This window comes from Mytilus californianus, unplaced genomic scaffold (assembly GCF_021869535.1).
Source record: "Mytilus californianus isolate M0D057914Y unplaced genomic scaffold, xbMytCali1.0.p SCAF_2, whole genome shotgun sequence".
NCBI lineage: Eukaryota > Metazoa > Mollusca > Bivalvia > Mytilida > Mytilidae > Mytilus > Mytilus californianus.
In genome coordinates, this window is record NW_026262668.1 from 32,092,940 (window position 1) to 32,117,795 (window position 24,856).

The 24,856-nt window shown below is 31.2% G+C and overlaps 1 protein-coding gene across 10 annotated transcripts in view; it reads left to right on the forward strand.

Annotated features, from left to right (window-relative positions):
• LOC127729701 (arf-GAP with GTPase, ANK repeat and PH domain-containing protein 1-like) overlaps positions 1 to 24,856 on the forward strand; it is a 121,619-nt gene that overhangs the window by 51,714 nt on the left and 45,049 nt on the right. For 3 of the 10 annotated variants that reach the window (XM_052237547.1, XM_052237551.1, XM_052237552.1), the window contains exons 9-12: positions 4,535 to 4,633; positions 6,803 to 6,901; positions 11,943 to 12,044; positions 17,535 to 17,624. The exons of 1 other annotated variant lie outside the window; for it this stretch is intronic. In XM_052237547.1, the coding sequence (XP_052093507.1) occupies positions 4,535 to 4,633; positions 6,803 to 6,901; positions 11,943 to 12,044; positions 17,535 to 17,624 (390 nt within the window). The remainder of the gene's footprint in view (positions 1 to 4,534; positions 4,634 to 6,802; positions 6,902 to 11,942; positions 12,045 to 17,534; positions 17,625 to 24,856) is intronic. 6 more of the 10 variants (XM_052237549.1, XM_052237548.1, XM_052237554.1 and 3 more) reach the window with 6 other exon arrangements.

Below are 24,856 nucleotides of genomic sequence, written 5' to 3' on the forward strand. Positions count from 1 at the left end.
ATTTTTCTACAGGAAATTGAGTGGAATTGTTTAAGGAATTTTTGCTACAGGAAATTGAGTATCTATCCATTTATCATTCAATCAGCCGGTCATATTTGGCAGGATTGAGCAAACCCTACCAATCAGCCGGTCATATTTGGCAGGATTGAGCAAACCCTACCAGAGAATATTCCTTATAAACTCCCCCACGAAATATTCCTTCAGAACATAATTTCAACTTTGCAAGGTATATATTTATCAGGCTTCTTTACTACATTTTGTCTTTCCAGAAACTATAATAGGGTCAATAATTTGTTCTTTAAGATGAATTAATTTAAAGTGGCATTAGCTGTCAAATTCATGATCACTGATTTGACTTAAATTCTCATATTTGATTTATAACATACTAAAACTTAAATCCAAATTACAGAAAGTTCAAAAAATTGATTAAGTATGCATGGACTCGGTATAAGTATCAGCATTTCGTGCATATTTTAGACTAGACGCTATCTAATTAACCATTGAGATTACCTCCGAAGACTGCTGCTAGTCATTTGACCCGATATAAACATAAATATGAATATAAATACATTGAGAAGTTGTGTAATTACGATCTAGATATAATGATTACTTGTGGTCCTAATTGGTCAAAGAAATGTTGTTTTTTTATGGTGGATCCAATGTTTCACCTTTTAATGTTGACATTCTTTTCTTTTTGATAACTGAACATGCTTAGGGCATGCATAGCCCATCTTCAGCTAAAGGTCAAGTTAGGGTAACATGAATACGGGTTCAACTGAGGTTGAATTATTCACTTGCAAGTCAATAACATATTTGGAATGTGTTCGATCTTATTTTGACCAAATTGAACCAAATTGACGGCTAATAGTGAAATAGTATTTCATTATTCCGCTTTTATAACTATTTGAAACAAAAAAAATCACATTTTAATTTTTTGTTTAAATGGCAGCTAATGCCCCTTTTATGTTCTAGCATTTTTTTCATCACTTGGCTTCCATCATTTCTTGTCATCAGTACCTTTGAAATCACCAGACCAATTTAAACAAAGTTTACTTGAATCATACACAGGTAGTTCTTTATAAATTGTATCTGATGATTCCACTTGTTGAAAAATATGGGCATTTATCAATAAATAGAAGATAATGATAATGTCAAAATGATATTTTTGAAAGGCCTGCAACAGATACTGCTTAAGTCGCTTAGTATTTGTATAATGCTTGTTAATTCTGTAGGTAGAGAATAAAGCTTGTGACATTTTCAGGAAAAATTTTCATGTGACAACCCAATGGGGCTAATAATGCATAAAAAAAAACCTTTTCTGAAAAGCTTTTGTGGGACCAAAAAAAATAAAAGCTTTGTTAATCAGTATAACAATTATTTTTTATCTTAAAACTGTTTTTGAAACAAGAAATTTGAACTTATTTTTTATGTCTGAAATATTTTTAATGTCTTTTTGAGGTTAAATAAATGCTTATATAGTCATTATAGTAATTTCATTTACTTCATGAACGTAATTGGTTTGCCATGATTTTTTACTATCTGTACTTTAAATCAGGTCATATCATGTCTACTCATATGTAATCACAATATATGCTTATTTCCAAGAGTTGCAACTATGCTCATTTTAAAAAAAGATTTTTGCTAATTGAATAAAATGTAACTTTATGGTACTTTTAGCCGCTCCAGAATACACTCTTGTTACTCAATACTTTAAAGCAAGCTTAAAACTTCTTGCATTTAAATCAGAAAAATAGCATTAAATGTGTAAATTTACAGGACACTTTCCATGTCACTTTTTTTTTTTGTGTGGAAACTATTCCTATTTTTGTGTATGAAATGGTATAAGCCTCCTATTGACAGCCACAGTAGTTTTATTAACTTTTGACCCCCTCATTAAAATTTAATAAAAACACGTGTAACTTACAATTAAACAAAAATTCTGAAGTTTATTTCTTGCACATTCTTGCACATTCATTTTTTCATGCATAGGTTTTATTTTCAGACATATTTCAAATAGCAGTCACATCAAATCATTTTCATTTATTAAAATGTGCATATATTGCACGTTTATGTTGTTAAACATTTGGTTGATATAAGGAATTGATTATTGATTTTATTACAAGACAAAACTGTAAGAAAGGAAAGGAAAGTTCAAGTTTAAATATTGGGGTGTCCTTGAGTAATGTCCTTTTATAAATAGAAAAATTGCTGAATATGCCTTTTCCATATCGAATTTGAATTTGAGTGGCGTCACTTTCACAGTTCTTGAGTTATGTTTCTATATAAATGGAAAAATTGCAGAATTTGCCATGTCCACTTCAAAATTGGGGCATCTGTATTCCATGAGGGAGGATTGAGATCTCACAAAACTTGTTTAACCCTGCCGCATTTTTGCGCCTGTCCCAAAGCAGGAACTACTGGCCTTTGTTAGTCTTGTAAGTTGTATCTTTTTTAATTTTGTTCATTTATATGTTTTGGATTTTAGTGTAAGGTCCATTTTCGCTGAACTAGTATACATAATTGTTTAGGGGCCAGCTGAAGCCCGCCTCCATGTGTTGGATTTTCTCGCTGTGTTGAAGACCCTTTGGTGGCCTTGGGCTGTTTTCTGCTCTTTGGTCGGTTGTTGTCTATTTGACACATTCCCAGTTTCCATTCTCAATTTTACACATTATTCATTTATTTTTTTCTTGTCATGATGCAATATAAAAACAGAATAACGAAGAAGTTAGTAAGGATAACCATATACTAAAAGTAAGAAGGATTTGAATTTGGTGGTATCTAGCTTCATCCATTAATGATATAATGGCCGTACTTTGAAACAATAACAATATTACAAGCAGCCAATTCACAAACCCAATTTTACTTTTAGGATGCCACATTAACAATATATTTTGATAGTCATTGTTGTAATTGACCGACACTTTATTGAGTTAATATCAGAAAAACCAACAACTTATTTGTTGTGTCGCCTGGTAATGATACAACTGTAGGGATTACTTCAGTCGTCCATGTCACATTTTGTGAATACACAACTCTTTGATAACAGCATGAAAGAATTCAACCAAACTTGCACATGCTCATCTACTGGACATGAAGTTGTGCCCCTGCTTTTTTTTATCATAGTGATTTTTGATGTTTCCCATATCAAAACAAGGATTTTTCTGCTTATATTATTTGCCATCATGGAGATGGAGTATGACACACACATCTCCCTTACTTATGTTTATTTACACTTACAAAATGTTGACTGAAATTTGGAAGAGAGAAAATTTCCACCATTAAATTGGCTAGCCACACAAAAAATGAGATGAATTACTGGAAATCTCGCAAGATCTCAGCATACACAACATATTTCCATATAGTCTATGCAAACTTGCCACAAGATTCAAATTTCTATTAAAATCAAGATTTCAGATATCATTACCTTTTAATTTCTCTTCTTTCATTTAGGGATATGGATTAATAACTCGTATTGACTTTATTTTAGGAACAAAAACTTTGAAATGTCTTATTGTTTTAGAGTCATTCTAACATTAACAATCAAGGTACACATTCGCTTGCTGGAAAGACAAAGTATTATTTGAAAATATGTTAAACAGATAAAATAACAAAATTTAACATATGCTTAGCAATACATTTTTATAAGTCTTAATTTTTCATTCTCAAGGTAGAGTAAAAAAGTGGAATAGAAGGTGGTTAAAAGAAGTTTAATCTTCTTACATACTCTATATTTATACCAGAACTCCTCAGATTTGTTTGTTTTTGTTTTTACTTAACTTTTGGACTACATAAACTAGAATACACATTTTAATTGTGGTTTGTGTAATGCTTTTTCTGTTGTACTTGGCTTTTGATTCTACCCTTTAATTTGTCATTGCAGCTTTTGAATTTATATTGCAGCGCTTGATTACTCCTTTCAAAAAAATTAATCAACTTAAATGAAGGGGGAGAAGGGACCTGTGGAAGAAGTAATGTGAAACTTCAATAAATCTGTGAATATTCACGAACTATGTTTCAATTGAAATGTTTGAACCTGACAGTCCTAAAATGATAATTTATTTGACCAAAAACAAAACACAAAACAAAAAAGAATTACTTTCTGACAGATCTCAGCATAAAATGGCATTATAATTCACCGTTTCAGAATCTAATGCGTTCTGAGTAATTTTTTCAAAAGCATAGACCAAAACATGATTGGTTAACAGTGTCGTAAACAATGAAATGCAATGAATGAGTCAATGTTATTTTTCAATTTAGTATACCAACAATGAAACTACCCACAGCCCTTCAGGTTCTGAAACAGTGAATTGTGAGGCCTGCCTTGTATTGCTTTGTGAATTCATATTTAAAGAATATGTTGCAGCTTAACAGAAAACCTTTGTCAACAATTTTAGTTACAGGTTAAAACACTTGCATCATTATCAAAAACAATTCTGTGTGGTGAATTTATTTCATTATATTTTTATGCTTCACATTTATTTTCTTCCCATTAGACTAATGCATGTTGCATGTTTTGTGGATTTTGTCGTTGTAGGCTGACAGATGGGAAATTAATGATATATCTACCTCTACACCACTATCCTCACGTAAAAACAAGAAAATGTCTGTTATACAGAAGTCCAATTCATTCAGTGTAAGTCCAGATTTGCTTGTGAAGTAATATCACAAATCTTCCTGTGATAATTAGTGATTAGATTGTTTAACGCAATACAGCATGTTAACCTGAGTATAAAGATTACCTCTGTATAGTGTTTTATTTTAATTGTTTATGAATTCAGTCAGAATAGCAAAATCCATGTATATCATGCTTTTGTTACATGTGTGCGGAAAATAGTACAAATATTCATAAAATCACTCATTTCAACATGAATTATCTCAGTTATATTTTTCCATCACTTATTATTTAATAAGTACTAAAATATTGAATTTTTTTGTCAGTCTATGATATGAATATTGTCTCATTTTATTATAATATGGCCTTGCAGAGGTCATCTTTGTAGTACAGAGTGTTGTCTTGCTATCCTGTCCCAACAAATTGCTATAGTTCTGTTAGTATGTGTTGCTCTTGGTGTTGTTAGTATGAAAGAATGGAAGAATTGTAAAAGCTAGAATCAAACATTTTTTTATTCAATTAAAAAATTTAGATTATTTAAGAATGACATTTACAACTGTGAAGGAATTGGATTTTGATTTCAGAGATACTTGGTTTTAACCATGTCCTTCTTTAAGACTTTTTTCCAAATGTGACATGTATGGCAAGGATTTAAAGAACTTTGAATGGAGGGGAAGGGTGTTGGAGGGTGCCATCTTTATAAGAAATGGTTTAAATCATATTTTGTTATTTTGTCATCTTTGCCAATGATGTTGTGAAGGAAGGCATAAATGTGAATTTTCTAGTGTTGTTCAGAGCCTTGTCAGATCCTAAAGATAGCTTTTCAGAAAAGGTTCATTTCAGAATAAATACTTGGGACACAGTTTAATATTTTAGAAAAAGAGACTTGAGAGGTTTTGGGTCATTTTTGTTTTTGCCCCATCATTGATGGGCATTAATGTCTATGAGTATGTCTGTTAGTTAGTCAGTCTGTCTGTTCATCCATATGCTACTCAGTCCATCCACCAGTCCTTAATCAGGTTAAAGTTTGGCTTTTAGGTAGTTAAATGTGATGATGTATCTGTATTCACATCATTATTAAGCTAAGTATACATGTTCATTATGACGTGCACTTTTCTAAACATATGCCAAATTAAGGTTTTGACCAAGATTTCTTAGTACACTGGAACATGGATTTTTATCAGGTTAAAGGTAGTTTTTCCTATAGTTTTGGTTACAATTAACACTATTGTAACACAATAACACGTTGTGAATGCAACTCTTTCGAGAAATTATGACAAAAAGCTCTCTTGGCAAGATTGTTTGTAATCATATGTAGTAGACCCGTAAAAGTTATTATTTCATTATAAAGGTATAGTAGACCTTACTATTCTTCTTTAATGATTTCATAATTTTTACAGGAGCTATGTGACAAACCATTTTTTTTTTACTATTTATTACTATTGTAATACAAGGACATCTTGTGGACAAAATCCTTTTGATATTGTTTGACACAAAGCTCTCATACATGTTAGGATTGTTAGTCGAGATTAGTTGTAGACCATAATTTACAGTCATTTTGAGTTGATAATTTTCAAGGGAGTTGTTGGATTTTGACCATTTTATTCTTGTTACAAAATAACACCTTTATGAACACATCACCTCTGAAACTATTTACCAGTAAGGTTTCATACTTGGTAGTGACTAATACCTTTTTGGATAAGAGTACATTGTACAGGGGACTATGAATAAAGAAAATTCAGAATGTATTATTTCATTTTAAAAAGAGATCTCCCTGGAAAAGGCTAGTACACATGTTACTTTGGATGCTTTTTTTTTCATTCATATTAATGGGTAAATGACCCTCAGATCAGCTATGACAGGGATTCCCTTCCCAGATCTTTTCAGGAAATGGTTCAAAATGTGTTGTTTAGTGGTAGTTAATGATGTGTAAATTTTTTGAATGATTACTTCTAAGCAATTGGACTATGTTGGGCATATAGTAAAGTAGTTAAAAAGCTCCTTTAAGACCCTGTTACAATTTAAATCAAACTTCATGAAATTTTCCTCGGCTCTTTTTGTTTAAATATAAACTTAGTGATAGTCATGTAAATGATTCTGACTCTTTAGAATCTCTACTTTCATTATCTGTTTTTCTCAGTTGGCTTTGTGATCTTTTTGCATGCAATGCTTGTTTTTGTTCATCCCTAGGGAGCAACAGAGCTGCGACAACAGACACTGAATCCTTCCACTACCACACCTATTTTGAGTCGGAAAAATTCAAAGTTTTTAAAATCATCTTTCCTAAGTGTAAGTGATACAAACCACAGTTATATTAGAGTGGTATAGTTAAAACAATGCTAGTTTTAAAATACTAACAGTATTTAACCAACATATAACCACTCTTACCACTATTGTACATAGAATCTCTCATTAATATTTGATTATGTTAATATTGTAAAGAATGTAATAAATAGTATTGAATGAAATATGATAAATAAAATGTAGATATCATTTAGCTGAGGGAGTAAACTGTAAAGATAGATTTGTGCAGATATGTTTGTTAGGTGGTTGTTATAGCTCCCTGACTGATATATCACGGTGCATAGAATGTCCGTAAATGTTGCAAGCTTCAGTTTGTTTTCCTATTAAAATTTCACTGTCTTCTAGGATTCAAGTAACTGAACATCTACCGTAGAGTATATACAAAATATCAAATTTGTAGACACTACTACTGTTTAACAATTTAATATAGCATTACATAAACTGGGTGGTCCTAATATATTGTTCACTACTTTTTGTTCGGGTAAAATAAAGTACTCATCGATCAATAAAACTTCCTAAAAACTATAAATTTATATGAATTATATATATGTGTGTGTGTGCAATATTTCCACTGCAGTGTGGGTGTTGAGGCTTCATGTGTAACTATTTTAAGGTATCATAAGTGATTTCTTTATGTTATTCTGAGAATCAAAAGAATAAGATGGAAAGTTTAGATTTTCTCCCTCATAATGGTAACTTTTCTAATTGCAACATATCCCTGTAACTGAATTTTTTATAACTCAACTAGCAAGAATAACTAAAAGGTTTAAGATTAAACAGTTTCTTTCACTCATGATTTTTTAGCACTTTCCAGATCTAATTCACCTTTTAGAATTAAAACAAAGACTTGCATGATTGCCAATGAATCATGTATGTTTTTCTTTTATTCTTAGCCTTGTACACTTTTATATCCCTGCTTTTTGGATCAGTCGGTAAATAGTGATGGGGGAGTCTGTCTGTCTGTTTGTTGTTTGTCCTTCAGTCCATCTTTCGTATCCACAACTGCTCCTGAACTGCTTGATAAAATTATGTTAAATTTTTACAGTTTATGCAACTTCTTATAGGAGTAATGGTCCTTAAATAATCAATTTTACGAATTTTTGTTTTACATTTTTGCCTTTTATCTTGAAAAATATAAGAGATAGAGAGAAGCTTTGAATAGCAAAAATGATCAGCAAGACATAATGTACTAATAAGTTAATTTGGCCGACATCATAAGTCAACTTCTTATTGGAGTTATTGATCTTTAATCACAATTTTTTACCTTTTTTGTGTGCGTTTTTGCCTATTATCTTGGAACTATAATAGATAAATAGAAACTTTAAAAGCAAAAATGATCAGCAGGATAAAATCTACAAATATGTCAACATGACTGAAATGGTCTATTTAAATCTTTATAGAGTTATTGCCCTTTAATGATGATTTTTACAGAAAAGTGACCATTGTTGAAGATGCAGGTGAGCGACGCAGGCTCTTCAGAGCCTCTAGTTTATTTTAATAGAATCAAGTATAAAGTTGTTTGGATATATTTTAGGACATTATAAATAAATGTCAAACTTTGCTTAAATCACTGATGATACCTATGCTTATTCTAGTAACATTTTTGTTTTAGTTTGAGCATTAGTTGCTGTTTTGAATGTCATTGTCAGTTTGACGATTGTTAACTCTTATTGCATTCAAAACTTGTGTTAGTTTATGAAAATTCTTTCAGTTACCATCTAGAAAGATTTATTTATTTATGTTATATTTTATTTTATCATTTATTTATTTATGTGTTGTTATTTATTGTTTGAAGAATCAACATTTATTATTTTTTGTCAAAAGATATTTAAAAATCTTAATGAATATATTTCAGGTATTTTTTATAATATTCTTGGTGTATGTCATTTCAGTTATGCATTAGTATTAGTGGCTTTGCTTGGGTAAAAATAATAGTGGTTATTTTTATAGATTTAAAATCAAACCACAAGTGTATATATCTTCTAACAGTGTCTAAACAGTGCTTTAAGTTAGATCATATATCTTCTAAACATTTTTTCTGCAACACATTTCTCAGTCACTGTAAAGAAATTTCATAAAAAATTAGTTTCGTCTCTCGTCGCAGTATGGGAGACATAGGGATTACTATCCGGTGGCAGCGGCAGTGTAAAATATTTGTATAAGCTTTATATTTCAAAAGGTAGAAGACCTGGACCTCATGTTACCAATTTTCTGTATGTCATATGTCCATTGTCCTTGACCTCATTTTCATGTTTCAGCTACTGTTTAAAGACAAATTATATTTTTTTTTGTCATGGGAATTTCTCACTGATTATGAGTAATTGGATAACTATATTTGGAATATGGGTTCCTTGCAACGTCTACATGTCAGTCAGACAGGGTTCACCTGATCTTAACCTCATTTCATGGATCAGTAATCAAGATTAAAATTACGTGATTAGGTCCTTTTTTCAAGAACTCTAAGCAATATGTCAACTATATTTGGTTTATGGATTGATTTTATGGTATACATGTCTGTCTGGCAGGTATTATCTGACCCTGACCTCATTTTCATGGTTCATTGGTCAATGTTATGTGTTTTGTTTTGATCCGTTTGTTTGAAAACTATAAGCAGTAGGTTAACTATATTTGATTTATGGAATAATTGTAAGGTGATCTAAGGTGTACATGTATGTTTGGCAGGTATTATCTAACCTTGACCTCATTTTCATCGTTCATAGGTCAGTGTTAAGTTTTTTTGTTTTTTTTGTCTCTTTTTTAAATTACCATAAGTAATAGGTCAACTATGATTGGTGTAATGACCTTGACCTGATTGTCATGTTAGAGCTAGGTGAGAGACACAGGCTCTAGTATTCAGTTATATATGATTAATAGGACAACTATATTTTGTATATAGAATCATGGGAAGGTATACATGTCTGTCAAAGGTTTTGGATTGACATTGATTTTCTTTCATGGATCAGTGATCAACATTGAGTTTTGTTGTTCGGTCTGTTTCTCAGATACAATTAGCAGTACATCAACTATATTTGGTGTATGGAATGATTGTAAGGTGTACATGTCCATCTTGCTGGCTTTATCTTTATTTATATTTTTTAAGATTTGCAACTCAAGGTTGAGTAAACAACATATAATCAATGTGTGGTTAGAGGAGCATAGGCTGGCTTTTAACTTGTACTTTTTTATAAAATGCTATTTTGTGTACAGGTGTGTTAAATAAGAATCTCAAAATTTATAATCTGTTGTGTTTGTGTTTTTGAAAATAAAATTCTAAAAATATAAAATCAACATAGATCTATAAAATGTTGTTTACACAAATAATTTTACCAAATGAAAACCTATGTAATAGTCCTTTACTATAAGTTATTAGTTTTCCTTTTTTGTCATAATTCTGTAAGATTTTATTTTGAACCATTTTGGGATAAGCTGTTTCATTCTAATATATGAAATGGAACCATCTAAACAGAAAATTTGTTATGAAGTAAAAAAGTAACAGATGACTACCACAACCGACTGTGCAAGACCCTTATGAGTAGTCAAGGTCGTTAACCACCCTTGTGTAGTAGATGATCACAAACAATTTGTTATTTTCTTGTCCACAAATTTTTCATTCATTTTGATACCAAAAGCAAGGTAATTACCTAGCAAAAAGGATGAAACTGACCCCTCTGAGCATCATATTCCCCTCTGAAGATTGAGACCCCATCTTGCGACGTTACGTGCGGTTAATATACTTAACGTTTTGAAGGTGTTTTTTTTTTTAAATAGCGATAGTAAAGTTATTATCATGTTCAAATTTATTCCAGACGTTAAAACAAAAAGACTAATAATTAAGTTTTGATCCGTACTGTTTACCAATGTTTTTATGTCGTGTTTAGTTATAAAAACAAGCGGATAAGAAATTTTTTTTATGTAAATTCATATTTTATGTTCAGGTAATAAACTAAGCATAGGCAGTGGAATAAAACATTCATTTCCCTTGGCATTGGGAGATATGAAGATTTGTTCACCCTCGAAAAATCATATTTCCCTCGGGCAAAACCCTCGTGAAATATGAATCTTCTTGAGTGAACAAGTCTTCATATCTCCCTTAGGCACTTGAAATAAATGTATAGTATTCGTGCATTGTGTTTGCAAGTTTTTGTCACATGCTTTCCTGCTTGAAGCTCATTTTTCACCCTGTATCATGAACATTGATAGAAAGCAACATAAAGCTATTTTTTTATTTTTCGTTTGTCGTGATTTGACCATTTTTGCCCCTATTGTAAATGGACTTCTTTGATGATGACATGCATTATATGTTTGAATAGGTGAGAAAAAAATGTTTGGCAACAAATTTTAAAGAATGATGACAAAAAATGGAGATCATAGACATTTTGCTAAAGCTTAGGTGCACAGTAACTTTATACATATTTATTTCTTGTAAAAAAATAGTTTTTTGATGACAGACCAACCTGAATCTTTCACATAAAAAAAATCTAGTTAACCAACAAAAGATTTGACCATTTTTGCCCCGATTGTATATGGACTTATATGACGATGACATGCATTATATGTTTGAACAGCTGAGAAAAAATGTTTGGCAACAAACTTTAAAGAATGATGACAAAAAATGGAGAACATAGTTATTGTGCTATAGCTTAGGTACACATTAACTTTATACATATTTATTTCTTGTAAAAAAATAGTTTTTTGATGACAGACCAACCTGAATCTTTCACAGAAAAAAAATCTGTTAACCTACAAATTAAAAAAACCCTGGCCTTGTGGGGATGATTTTCAAACACAGATTTATGGTAGCTATTGTGCTTTCACTGTAAAATAATGAGCTATCAAATCATGTGTTATATATTGTCATTTACTTTGAAAAGTAGTAAAATAAAGTCATACTTATTTAGATGTTTTAACTCCATTTGATTGTGAATTGATATTAAGATGATCAACTTGCTTTCAGATTCCAGTTGTATGATGATTACTATTTTGACCTGTTTTCTTTATTTTATTTTTTTTTTACTTGCATCTGTAGGACAAACTGGATAAGTATATGATGGAATTACATATCCATGAAAATTCTCCTTTCACTCCACTTCTGAATCGAATGACTCGTGTACGATCCAGTCTGGTTCTAGTAAGTCACGTCTTAGCGTGTATTATGCCTTTTCTCCTTCTTTCTTTGCATTTTTCATAAGTGCTGTATTTCTTGTTATTTATACCACATTTGTATTGCAGTGGAGATTTTCCCCTTCATATTGCTATAGCTTGTATTGCAATTTTATGCAGTTCAAGATGGTTATTTTAGAATTTTTAAGCATTAGTTTTGCTTTTCCTAACCCCTTTTTATGCTATGCTTTTCTAAATGTCTGAAAATATAATGCTTGAATGGTTTCCTAATTTTGCATTCCAAATTAACAATATAGGTTTATATATAATGATTTTTTTTACAGTATGTTTAATGCTTTAAGAATATTGAAATTAAAAAAGGATAGTTCACTAGAAATGGTAAAATTTTTGAAATTTGGATGAAATATTTAACAAAACTTTTATACTCTATCTAGGAATGTTAAGCATGATATTTAATTGTCTTTTTTCCCTTTTTCATTGAAAGCATGTCCAAATGTAAAAATATAAACTCTTATAAAAGATTATTTATATCACACATAAACAAAAATATATATATTAATACATAAGAATATCACAAAATAGAATATATGCTTTAAATTATTGAGCAATCATACATGTACTTTACAAAATAATTTTGAGTCCAATAAATAGTGTTGAAAATGTATGCTATGATAAATGCCAAGTGCTCAAATTTCTTCCATTCTCTAAATAAGTGTTATACATTTATATTTTATAGAATTTGAATGAATGTCATTGTGTTGTAATTTTCCTCAGTTTTCTTTATTTTGTTTTTGCATATTAAATTGATTTAGTTAATATTCTTTATACCACTGTTATTTTTGTTGTATATAATAGTATGGTGCTATCATCTTCATTGTACATCTGTATATACTTTAATCTCATCTATCCCATTGAGCTATTGTAAGCTTTATTATCATTCATCTCAAACCTTCCAAAACTCTATAACCACTGTTCACAAAGCAAATTGGAACAAAACTTTGCCACAATCAACCTTAGATAGACAATAAAGGAGATGTAAGGTTTTACCAAAATATTACATTGATGACCCTAGTTGCCAAGAAATATGAGCACATTACTAAAAATTTTATTTTCTACAGTAAAATTAGTATAAAAAAAATGAAAAAATCAATGAAGGACCAATTGCTATTAAAATTTGGTTAAATTATAGATATGATAACAATCCTACAAAGAATCAATTGCTACCAAACATTTGGGAAATTAAAATTGTGACAGCCATTTGAAAGTATAGTTGATAACCCCAATTGATATCAAGAACTGTTGTAAAATTAGAACATTGTTTGAAAAGTCAAACCTGACATTGATTTTTTTCTTATCTTATAATAAAATGGTATAATATTTCTGGAAGCCATATTTGTGATGTTAGTTGCAACCTTAGTTTTAGTACAAGTACATACTTTTAAACTCTAGTTTTCTCTGTGATGACTTTTGATGATTGATACAAACATATGATTCCAAACTGCATTAATAATAATGTAGTTTGTATGACACATGTGTCTGAATGCCTCCAGTAAGTTCTCTAGATGTTAACAATTTGGGATTGCAAAGGCGTTGAAGGTTTAAGACTATCAAATCCTAAAAGAGCCTAAACTACACAATTCCAAATGTATAAGGTTACTTTGCCTGACAAAGTTGAATCTTGCTGAACCTAAGTTTCAGAACATTTACATAATTTATCAATTGTTTATTATGCTTCCTGAAATTTTAAGGAACTTGTTAACTTAAGTTTACCTTGCTTGATTGGAATGAAACTAATACAGATGAATGAGATTGGCAAGGGGAAGATGCCTATTGATTATGGAGCCAATACTTAATAGGTCAAAGTTCAAGGTCACTAACTTAAAATATATTTTTTTTAGAAATGGGAACATTAGTTTCCTTCATTGGGATTAAAATAAAACTTGTATAGATGGAAAATATGGAGAAGGGAAGAATCCAATTTAGTATTAGGTCAAGAGGTGAAAGATCAAAGTTACAGCTACTTAAAATATAGAAATATTAGTTGAAACTTGTCGTTTCTTGGCGATGTTTTGAGGTAAACTTGTTGGATTTTAATAAAACTTTAACAAGAGGTTGAAAGTAGAAAAGGCGAGGGAAGCCTATTAATTATAAGGTAGTTGGTCAAAAGTAAAGGTCATATTTGCTACGCTACGGATAGTTGTGCATAAATCTCTAAAAATGGTCTTTTATTTTTTTCTAGGTTATTTTTACTAGGTTTGTGCTTCCTGATGTCACCTGGCAGGTTAATCAGGTTCAGGGATTTTAGCACATATATGCAATTAAAAAACTAGTACTGATTGTTCATTTTTATATGTTCCTCCAAGCATACTAGTATTTTGAGACCTTGAAATACAAGACAGACCATACATGTATGGCTCATATTTTTGTTTTCTCTCAATAAATGTGCCGTTGTTGGAGCATCTGTTGGTAGTGCCAACTTTCACTTGTTAATGATAAAATGTATTGGGTATTGGGTAAATCATGCTAGAACTGTTTGATCCCTAAAATATTTGGCTCAGTCCCTTAAAGAGTTTTATTCAAAAGGGGTAGTCTGCAAAAACTTAAATAGATAAGTTCTGGGAGCATCTGTTGGCAGTGCCAACTTTCACTTGTTTATGATAAAATGTATCAGGTATCAGGTAAATTGTACTAGAATTGTTGATCCCTAAAATATTTGGCACAGTCCTTTACAGAGCTTTATTCAAAAGGGGTAGTCTGCAAAAACTTGAATAAATAAGACTTTTTTTCATTGCTTTCTTCCCATGAAAAATTTCCGTTGTTTGCATAGGATTTTATCTTCTTCTTAGGCTTAAAGCAAGAAAAAGGAAAAAATCACATCGTTATTTGATAATGAATAAAATTTTTACATAAAATTTGGATAAGATTTTTTCGCATGACTTAAAATGTAGTATAGAACCCAAGATAAGAATGTGTCCAGAAAATTTATCCCATTACTTACAACATTTAACTGAATCAAACACATGATATTATCAACTCTTACTTTTAATACACAATATATACACATCCTTTCTCTTGTTAACATGCTGTGGTTGTATCATGTTGCATTAGTCCATTTATGTATTTCTGAACAATGAAGTATGATTTGAATAGATTATGTCTTTAAAAAAATGGTCAGCAACTAAATTTGAAAAAAAGTGTATGCCAGATAATGTTGAACACCCAGATCATTGTAAATTCAACATCATATGTTTCAGTGTGTACTGTAAATCTTGTATATGAGTCTATTTTTGTGATAACCTTTAAGTGGGCAACTCTGGAATTCAAAATAAAAATATGTAGTAGGAAACAATCATATTAATTGCAACGGTTCTTGCTGTACATTGCTAATGATTTACATCTATTTTTATAATGGTTGAAAAGTGATCCTTCTTCACCTGGTACACAAGTAGATTCTACATATCCTACATTGGACAGCGTAATAAATTTTTCTACAAGAAGTAAGTTATGAAAATGACGCATTGCTGATTCCCCAAAGGTTGAAGATTGATGTTTATTGACCCTAAACAACTTAGATTTTGCCACAACTGTTACTATAAATTGAAGTTTGGCAAAAATTCATTTGAAAATTAGAAAATCATTTGAAGGAACAATTTCTCAACCAATTTCAATATTATGATTGATGATCCCAACCACCCTCATGTGTCATATGACCACAGATATGTCTATTAGCCCATCCTCTATTACTCAATTATGACATCACAGAATTTATACTTACCATGATCAACATGTATTATGGGTGCAGGCTCTAATTATTGGTTCCCTTCCAGAAGAGCATCTGAGGTCAGAAAAATATATATTAAAAAAAATCTCAGTCTAAAGAAAACATCCACAACCAACCATCAAATTTAATAAGTACTGATCATCCAGAATTGACAATACTGTACAAGCAGGAACAAATTATTTGGGCCCCGCCAAATGGCGGCGCCCTATAGTGATCAGTCTGTCCGTCCGCGTGTCAGTAACAAATTGTGTCCACTCTATATCTAGAGAACCGTTATGATTTCAAAGTTTATACTTGACATGTATATTAAGCAACACCAGAAGGTGTGTCATAATGTATGTTCAACATCCTAGGTCAAAGGTCAAGGTCAAAAACTTAGGTTTCAGTTGACAACCCCATGTCCTATGGTAAAGATTGTGTCCACTCTATATCTTGAGAACCGTTATGATTTCAAAGTTTATACTTGACATGTATATAAACCAACATCAGAGGGTGTGTCATAATTCATGTACAACTTCCTAGGTAAAAGTTCAAGGTCAAAAGCTTTGGTTTCAGTTGACAGCCCCATGTCCTATGGTAAAGATCGTGTGCTCTATATCTTGATAACCGTTATGATTTCAAAGTTTATACTTGACATGTATATAAACCAACATCAGAGGGTGTGTCAACTATGTACAATTTCCTAGTTCAAAGTTCAAGGTCAAAAACTTTGGTTTCAGTTGACAACCCCATGTCCTATGGTAAAGATCGTGTCTGCTCTATATCTTGAGAACCTTTATGATTTCAAAGTTTACACTTGACGTATATAAACCAACACCAAAGGGTGTGTCATAATTTATGTACGACTTCCTAGGTCAAAGGTCAAGGTCAAAAACTTGACAAACCCATGTCCTATGATAAAGATACAAATTTTTTAATGCACATTATTCACATCGGGGCCCACAGAGATGGCTCCCATCTCAGTGATATCTAGTTCAAGTCAAGATTTGTGCTACCATACTAATTAAACATATTTAAGATGAAATAATATCGCATTGAAAAATATTTCTTCACAGCAAATGCCTTTTCATCAGTGTCAATTTTTTTGTAATGCATTTTGAAAAAAGATTGACTCTGACAATTGCAATTTGTTGCGCAGAAATATTTGTCAATACAATAAGAATATTTCACCATTCTCACAAAGGAGAGGATGGGGTATATTGGTTTGCCTCATCCATCTGTCATTCTGTCTCCCCATCCAGCCAGTCTGCCATCCCACGAAATTTTCACTGCTGTTTTCTCTGGAACTACAGGTCTGAAGCATCTTGAAATTTAGTATCAAGCTTCATGTGAGCATGCTTTACTTTGTGATGAATTGTTACTTTTATCACTCATCAACTTCCTATTTACTGAATACTTATACAATCATACACATAAGGTCCTCGTTTGCAAATTTTGTAACATTTTTCTCAGGAACAGCTTCCTGTAATTTAGAATCAAGCTTTTAGTGTTACAGTATGACACATTTCAAATCCTATGCTTATTAACTTCAAATTTACCAAATACTTATTGCAGGGGTTTTGTAAATAAGCAGTAGCTTACAATCAAATTTATTTATTTTTTATTATTTTAGGAAATTCAATTTCATCTTCATTGTTCAGAATGAATGTTGTGGTGTAAATAGCTGTATAGATATTTATTTTACTGACATGATTTTAAAACATACAATGTTTGCAGGATAAATCTGATTCCAAAGATCTGCCAACACCAAGCAGTACACCGACCCAGAGTCGGAAAAATAGACGAAGATCCAACTTGTTTAATAATGTAAGCAAATCAATTGGTTACAGCTGTCAGTTTAATGATAATGCCACTTTTTTTGTATTGTTAATTGCATGTGTGTTTTTTTATTCATTTGGTTGCTGGAAGAGGAAAATATCCATATATTCATATTCAAAAAATTGCTATGCACTTTTTGCTTCAAAGTACATCCAAGTAATAATTGTATTCTTGCAAGAAAAGGGAAAAACAAATATGTTGTATAAGAATCATTTAGAGCTTGACATATGGTATAGAAGCTTGTCTATTGTTGAAGACCTTCTGTTTGCCCTTTTTATTAGCTTACCTTGCCCAGAGGGCTATTGTGACCTTTTGCCATCACTTTGTGTCTGTCATCTGTTTACTTTTAAAAATATCCATTCCTAAGAAACTACTGGGCCAAATTTAACCAAACTATATTCCTGCAGTGGAATTGTTCAACACTGACAATTACCATTAAACTTACTTGTGAATGTAGATACTTAACATCCTTCAAACAGATCATATAAGTTAATTGCTACTTCTCAGTAACTTTTTTTTAGTCATTTGCAAGTATTTTCTAGTACTTTTACAGTTTTTTTCTGGATATGATAACCGTGCCTTTTAATGAGTATGTATACAGTGATTTTGTCTTGTTTGTCATTCACTTTTGCAGTTTAGGAGTTATGGTCCTTAATAGAATGGAAAATTACACCTTATGTCGTTTCCTCACAACAACTTATGAACCATTCAACCAATGCTTTTAAAATTTTAATATGATGTTACTTATGAGGAAATGGAGATTAGGTTCAATACTGAGTATTTTAACTTTTGCTGCTCAGGAGTAATGGTCCTTGATAGATTGTAAAATGTCACTTTATGCTTGGCGGATAGGTGCACAGAGAATATATGTGAAGTCAAACCAACTTGAAAGAGCCATTCATCAGAATACATCAATTTCTTTTGTACTGGCTGGCCTCCTAAGTTCAACAACGGTTACCTTCAAAATACAGAAAACTCAATTTGATAGCTCATTTCTAGTTTGCTATTATCGTGAAAGATTTAAAAGATAGAGAGAAACTTTAAATGTCCAGCAAGTTAGGATATAAAAATAAATGAACAGCTACTGTTAGTGAACTCCTTATAGGATTTTTTGCCCTTAAAGGGGCATTAGTTACGAGATATAAAAACAAATTAAGATATGATTTTTTTGTTCAATCATTAATGAAAGTGAAATAATAATTTGCTTTCAGCAGCCAGTTTGGTTCAATTTTGTCAAAGTAAGCTTGCAAGTGAATAATTCAACCTCATTGAATCCGTATTCATGTGACCTTCAATTTAACCCCTTAGCTAGAGATGGGTTACGCATGAATTAGGCGTCTTCAGTTATTAAAAGGAAAAGAATGTCAGCATTGAAAGAGAAACAAGGGTAAACCATTTTATTGACAGATTCGATCAACAAAAAGTCATTCTAATACAGGTAAAAATAATGATGAACTTCTATAATATGAAATCAAACAGACCTAGAAAAATCCAATTGCATGAGTTCGCTATCTATTTATATTTATATTTATGTTTATATCGGGTTATATGACTGTCAGCAGTCTTCAGAGGTCACCTTGATGGTTAATAGATGTTGTCTAGACTAAAATACACTAGAAATGCTGATACATATTATCGAGCCCATGCATTGTAAATTGTTTATTTTAGACTTTTTATAATTTATATATACGTTTTAGTATGTTATAAATCAAATATGAGAATATGAGTCAAATTGGTGATCATGAATTTGACAGCTAATGCCCCTTTAAATGACAATGTGTTTGTACCCATGTTTGTGCTTTAAGCTTTACCTCTTCTATAGTATTTAAAATTATTTAATCTAGCATTAACTAAATCTTACATGGTCAGTAATAAGTAAATAAATATCTTATCAATTTCAATTTAAGCTTTGAAAAAAAATATAGATTTCTCAATATATTGTGTTTTTATGCAACCCCCCCCCTTAAACCGTAGCAGAGGGGGCATTTAGGTTTAACCTTTATATCTGTATGTCTGTACATTCCGAAATTGGTTTCCATTCTCTAAATTTAGTTTCCCTTGATCAAATGTTGTGACTTTTATACACAATGCTTATTACCATAAAACACAGATCAAGTTCCAATTTTGGTTGCAACACTTTTACAGTTCTCTGGTTATGTCCCTTTTTAACGCTTTTGAGACATTCTCCATTTATTTTTATTTGTCCTTAGAAGGTTAAATAATTTAATTGCCACTTGTATATAATTCTCAGTTTAATCTGTTTCAGATTATTTTTTTACCAATTGACATAATTTCATGGTAAAACAAGGGAAGTAACTCAAAATTTTTATCAAGTGTTTCAAATACACAGATAATTTTTTTTGGTTACATAATGACTGTTAGCCTGAGGTAGAAGATGTTAATGGATATTATATTTGATACCCAAGTTGTTGTGTGAAGTCATATAATTATCCAAGTTGTTTGTTTTACAGGTAAAAATTACCTTCATCAGTGACGCAAAATCATGATTGACATCGATGGTGTTGTAAATGATGAAACTTTTGGGGTTGAAATTTAAAACAAACCTGGAAGATTTAAATTCTTAACAGGATAAATAGAAAAGGGCTTAAAAATATGAGGATTTTGACTCTCGCCGGAAGAATTGCATGTATGATAATCTTAAAATTTATAATGCATAGAGGGAACTGGTTCCTACAAAAAAAAATCAGCGATATAAAATCTACAAACGCTATTACCTCAATATAACTAATATTGGCAATTACACATCATGAAGAAAAACAAAGAATGGAAACCCCTTAGGCTAGAAAGTTATGTGCAACTCTGGTAAAGATTTGGAACAAAGAAAGGTGGCATTACAGAAAAACTGACAGTTGACAATATTGTTCTGATGATGATATAAAATTAAGGGAATAACATTTCCTTATATCAGTGATGTATTAACTAAAAATAACAAGTTAAAACAGGTAGTTCCTTATCTAGGCATTTCATGTTTAAACATTAGAGAGAAGGTTCAAAAACCATCTACAAGTATCATGTAGCATACTACTTTTATATTTGTCCAAATAGCATGAATATCTGCATGATAATAATGTTGGTTGTTGATGATTTCGCATGGAAGTAGTTACAATTCTCTGTCATTCCTCTTTTAATGATTTGTTTCATGTGTACTTGTATATATGTTCCCTTTATAATGCCTACATAATATTGGATGAACCTGTCCAAGGAAATACACCAATACTTTCAGTTTGCATGATGAATGGGTTATTTGTTGAGGTTTAAGACCTTACATAATAAGTGGTATTATTTTATTGTTGTACTGAGAAGTACAGCCATAAAAACAAACATGATTACCAATTAATGACAGAGTTTTTCTCCTTGTAGTTAGTAACATGCTTTTTCCAAAATCTTGTATGGGACATGAGCTTGTACTGATATTTCATTAGGATTATATAGAAAAAGTCTACCTGTCTGTCCTTCTTTCCTATCCAACTTCTTTATCCTTAGTTCAGTCAAATTATACTCCTTTCACCTTCAAGATATTTCCCCTTCAAGATATTTCCCCTTTCAAATAGTGCTTGTCATTGCCACTACTGTTACATGGTTTATTGTTTCTTCATGAGTACCCGGTAAGTGCATTGTTGGATCTTTTATGTAGATGTCAATATGAGTAGGATGTTCCTGTCCATTGAGTTTTCAGCTCGCCTTGCCCTAGGTTTTCATTTTTTTGCCTATTAACTCAAAAACTACTTTAGAAAGGTAGTAACTGTTAATGACAAAAATGATAAGCAATACAAGATCTACAAAAATTTTAATATGACCAAAACCATTGGATGACTCCTCCAGGAGATATTGCTCTTAAATGACGATTTTTTTCAAATTTTCCTGTTTTTGCCAACCTAAAAATTATAATAGATATGTATAAACTGTTAATGGCAAAAATGATTTGCAATATAATGGTACAAAAATGCCTATGTGACGAAATCATTGGATGACTTCTTAAGGAGTAATGGTCCTTAAATCGCAATATTTGACGAATTTCATGTAAAGGTAAAACCTGTAAACAGCAAAAATGGTAAGCGATACAGGATATACAAAAAAGCTAATATCTCTGAATCCATTAGTTGAATTGTTATAGGAGTTGCTACCTTTAAAACAATTTCTTGACTAATTTTTAGAACTACTATTGAAGATAGGGTATACTGAGAAACTGTCAACAGAAAAAATGATCAGCTTTTAAAAGCTATAAAAATGCAAATATGGCTGAAACCATTAGATGGCTCGTCAATGAGTTATTGCCTTTAGAATAATGATTTTTGACATTTTTTTGTGTTTTTGAATTGACAAAACAAAGTGCACTGCAAAAATTATCAGCAATACAAGATCTGCAAAAATACCACAATTGATTACAATAAAGGTACAAATCATTATTAATTAAGGCTCTTAGAAGCCTCTTCTTTTTAGAAGTTATGCCATTTACAACAAAGAAAATTTAGCCCTTACCAGCACTGATCTCATTATCACATATCCTTCGCATGGTATATTGTGAGATCCTTATATACAGATGTGCATGTGGGTATGATGCTCCAGTCTGTTGAGTTGTTTCCAGAGATGTGCCTATTTGAGCTTAGAAATTTTTTAACCTGTGCAGCACCTACCTTATCATTACAACTCCTCCCCAATTGTTTGTTGTATCTACATGGAAGTTGGTATATTGTTAGGTGTGCAAATATGCAAGATATTTCAGTACATTGAGTGAAAAAATGGTGGAGATTAGACTGAGACAGGGTGTCCCTACTGTCTGCAGTGACGGAAACAATTTGTTAAAGATTGTCATAATGTCAGTTTAAGGGCGCGAACCACTTATGATATTTGGTATATAGTTGTATAAGCATAAGCACATCTCATTTCCATGGAGATTATTTGGCCCCCTCAGTCATTGCCATTGACTTTGACACTTTTGTATTATATCATATTCAAGTTAGTGATTAGGTCAGTTTAGGGGAACCACCAATGGTAAGTCAGTGATATTTGGTATTCAGTTGTATGACAATTTTCAGGCCTCATTTCCAGGAAAACTATTTGGCCATGCACCTTCAGTCATGGTTCATCAACCTTGAAAGTTTTACAAAGTTTGCATGTTAAAGTGTTGCCATGTTAATTTTAAAATTTGCATAATACTATCAAAATTAAAAAAAGAAAAGAGACAAATTTCTGTATCAACAATTTATATTATTAATGTCTTCATTTACATTAAATTCATGCTACTGAATTACATGCTTATACAAAAATTTGCTAATTTCAATAAAATTCTACACAATCAATTTTTTATCGAAAAAAGGAGGACCACAGTTGTTCTATATAGATAAAAGATAGTTTTTGGAACAACATAAAAGGAAAAAATTACAATTTTTTGACCAGGTACAAAATAAGAATTACTTGATAGAAAATCCTTGGATGTAATTGATAACATTTTCAATTATACTTCAAGGTATAAAGTATGAAGGGTATATAGTTTTTGACCCGTCAGTCATCTTGACTTTCATGAAGGATATTAAGAAGAGACTTAATTTTGACAGTCAACATTTCCCTTTTACACTGACAGTAGCAATTGCAGGCGAGACAAAGTGTCCCATGGAACCCTTTACAGGTTTTTAATTAATCACTGATATTTTTATGCCCCCGCCGTTCTAGAGTTATGCCCCTTTATAAATGGAAAAATTGCAAAATTTTTAGTTTCCGTTCTCTAACTTAAGTTTGCCTCAACAAAATGTTATGAAACTTATACACAATGCTTATTACCACAAGATCAAGTTTGAATTTTGGTGGCGTCACTTTAACCGTTCTAGAGTTATGCCCTTTATTAATGGAAAAATTGCAAAATTTTTATTTTCTTCTAAATATCAAGTAATTTTTAAAATTGGAGTTATCTTCCTTTGTCCATGATTATAGTTGAATCAACTACAATTAATGCTTTATGCAATGCAATGTTTAATTTTGACTTCCACTGATAAAACACAGATCAAGTTGAATTTGGGTAGTGTCACTTTAACCATTATTGAGTTATGCCCCTTTATAAATCGAAAGATTCCATTCTGTAACTTAAGTTTGCCCCAACCAAACATTATAAAACCTATACACAATATTCATTACCACAAAACTAAGATCAAGTACAATTTTTTTGTTTCCGTTTTCTAACTTTAGTTTGCCTCAACCAAATGTTATGAAACTTATACACAATGCTTATTACTACATAATACAGATTAAGTACGAAATTTGGTGGCGACACTTTTACCATTCTTGAGTTATGTCCCTTTATAAACATAAAAATTCCTGAATTTTTCGTTTCCGTTCTCTAACTTTAGTTTGTCTCAACCAAATGTTATAAAACTTATACACAACCGTTCTAGAGTTATGCGTGTTTACAAATAGAAAAATTGCTGAATTTTTAGTTTCTGTTCTTTACTTAAGTTAGCCTCAACCAAATGTTATGAGAGACTTACACACAATGCTTATTGCCACAAAATTTTTGGGTAGCGTCACTTTGACCGTTCTTCAGTTATGTCCCTTTATAACTATATGATATGCAAGCGGGGTCATCATCTGTATCCACATGTGGACACTATCCACACTTATTTTAGTTTAAATTTTTTTTTTTTTGGTTTTGTATTTGCACAAATGAATTTGTTAGTATTTTCTAATAGAAAACCAATATATATGATTATTCTATTTCTAATAAATTATGTGCACATACACATTTGTAAAAGGGAACTCAGTGGCTGATTGGTCTTAGTTCATCTACTGTATCACTAGTCTGTAAACACTAAGGTTTTGTGAGTTCAAACCGGCATATGGTTATGTGTTAAGAATACAATCTTATTGACTAGGAATGTAAGTTTTCCTGCTGAAGGTCATGGGTTCTCTCCAGGCACTCTGCTGTTTAACACCAAAAAATCAATCAATCAACATTTGTAAAAATACCGGTAATTGATCAATCACTAAAAAGTATGGTCAAGTATTCCAACTCTTGTTAAAAAATATCTTCAGTTTTATTTTTAACCACAATTAATTTTTTTTGCAATGCAGTATAGATACTTAATTTTACTTTGTGCTGCCTGCATTGAAAGTTAAAAAAAAAATTGATGAAAATCTATTGTTTTATTTGCAGAAAAATAAAATTAGCACCATCCACACTAAAATGATTTTGTAATTTCACCAAAACA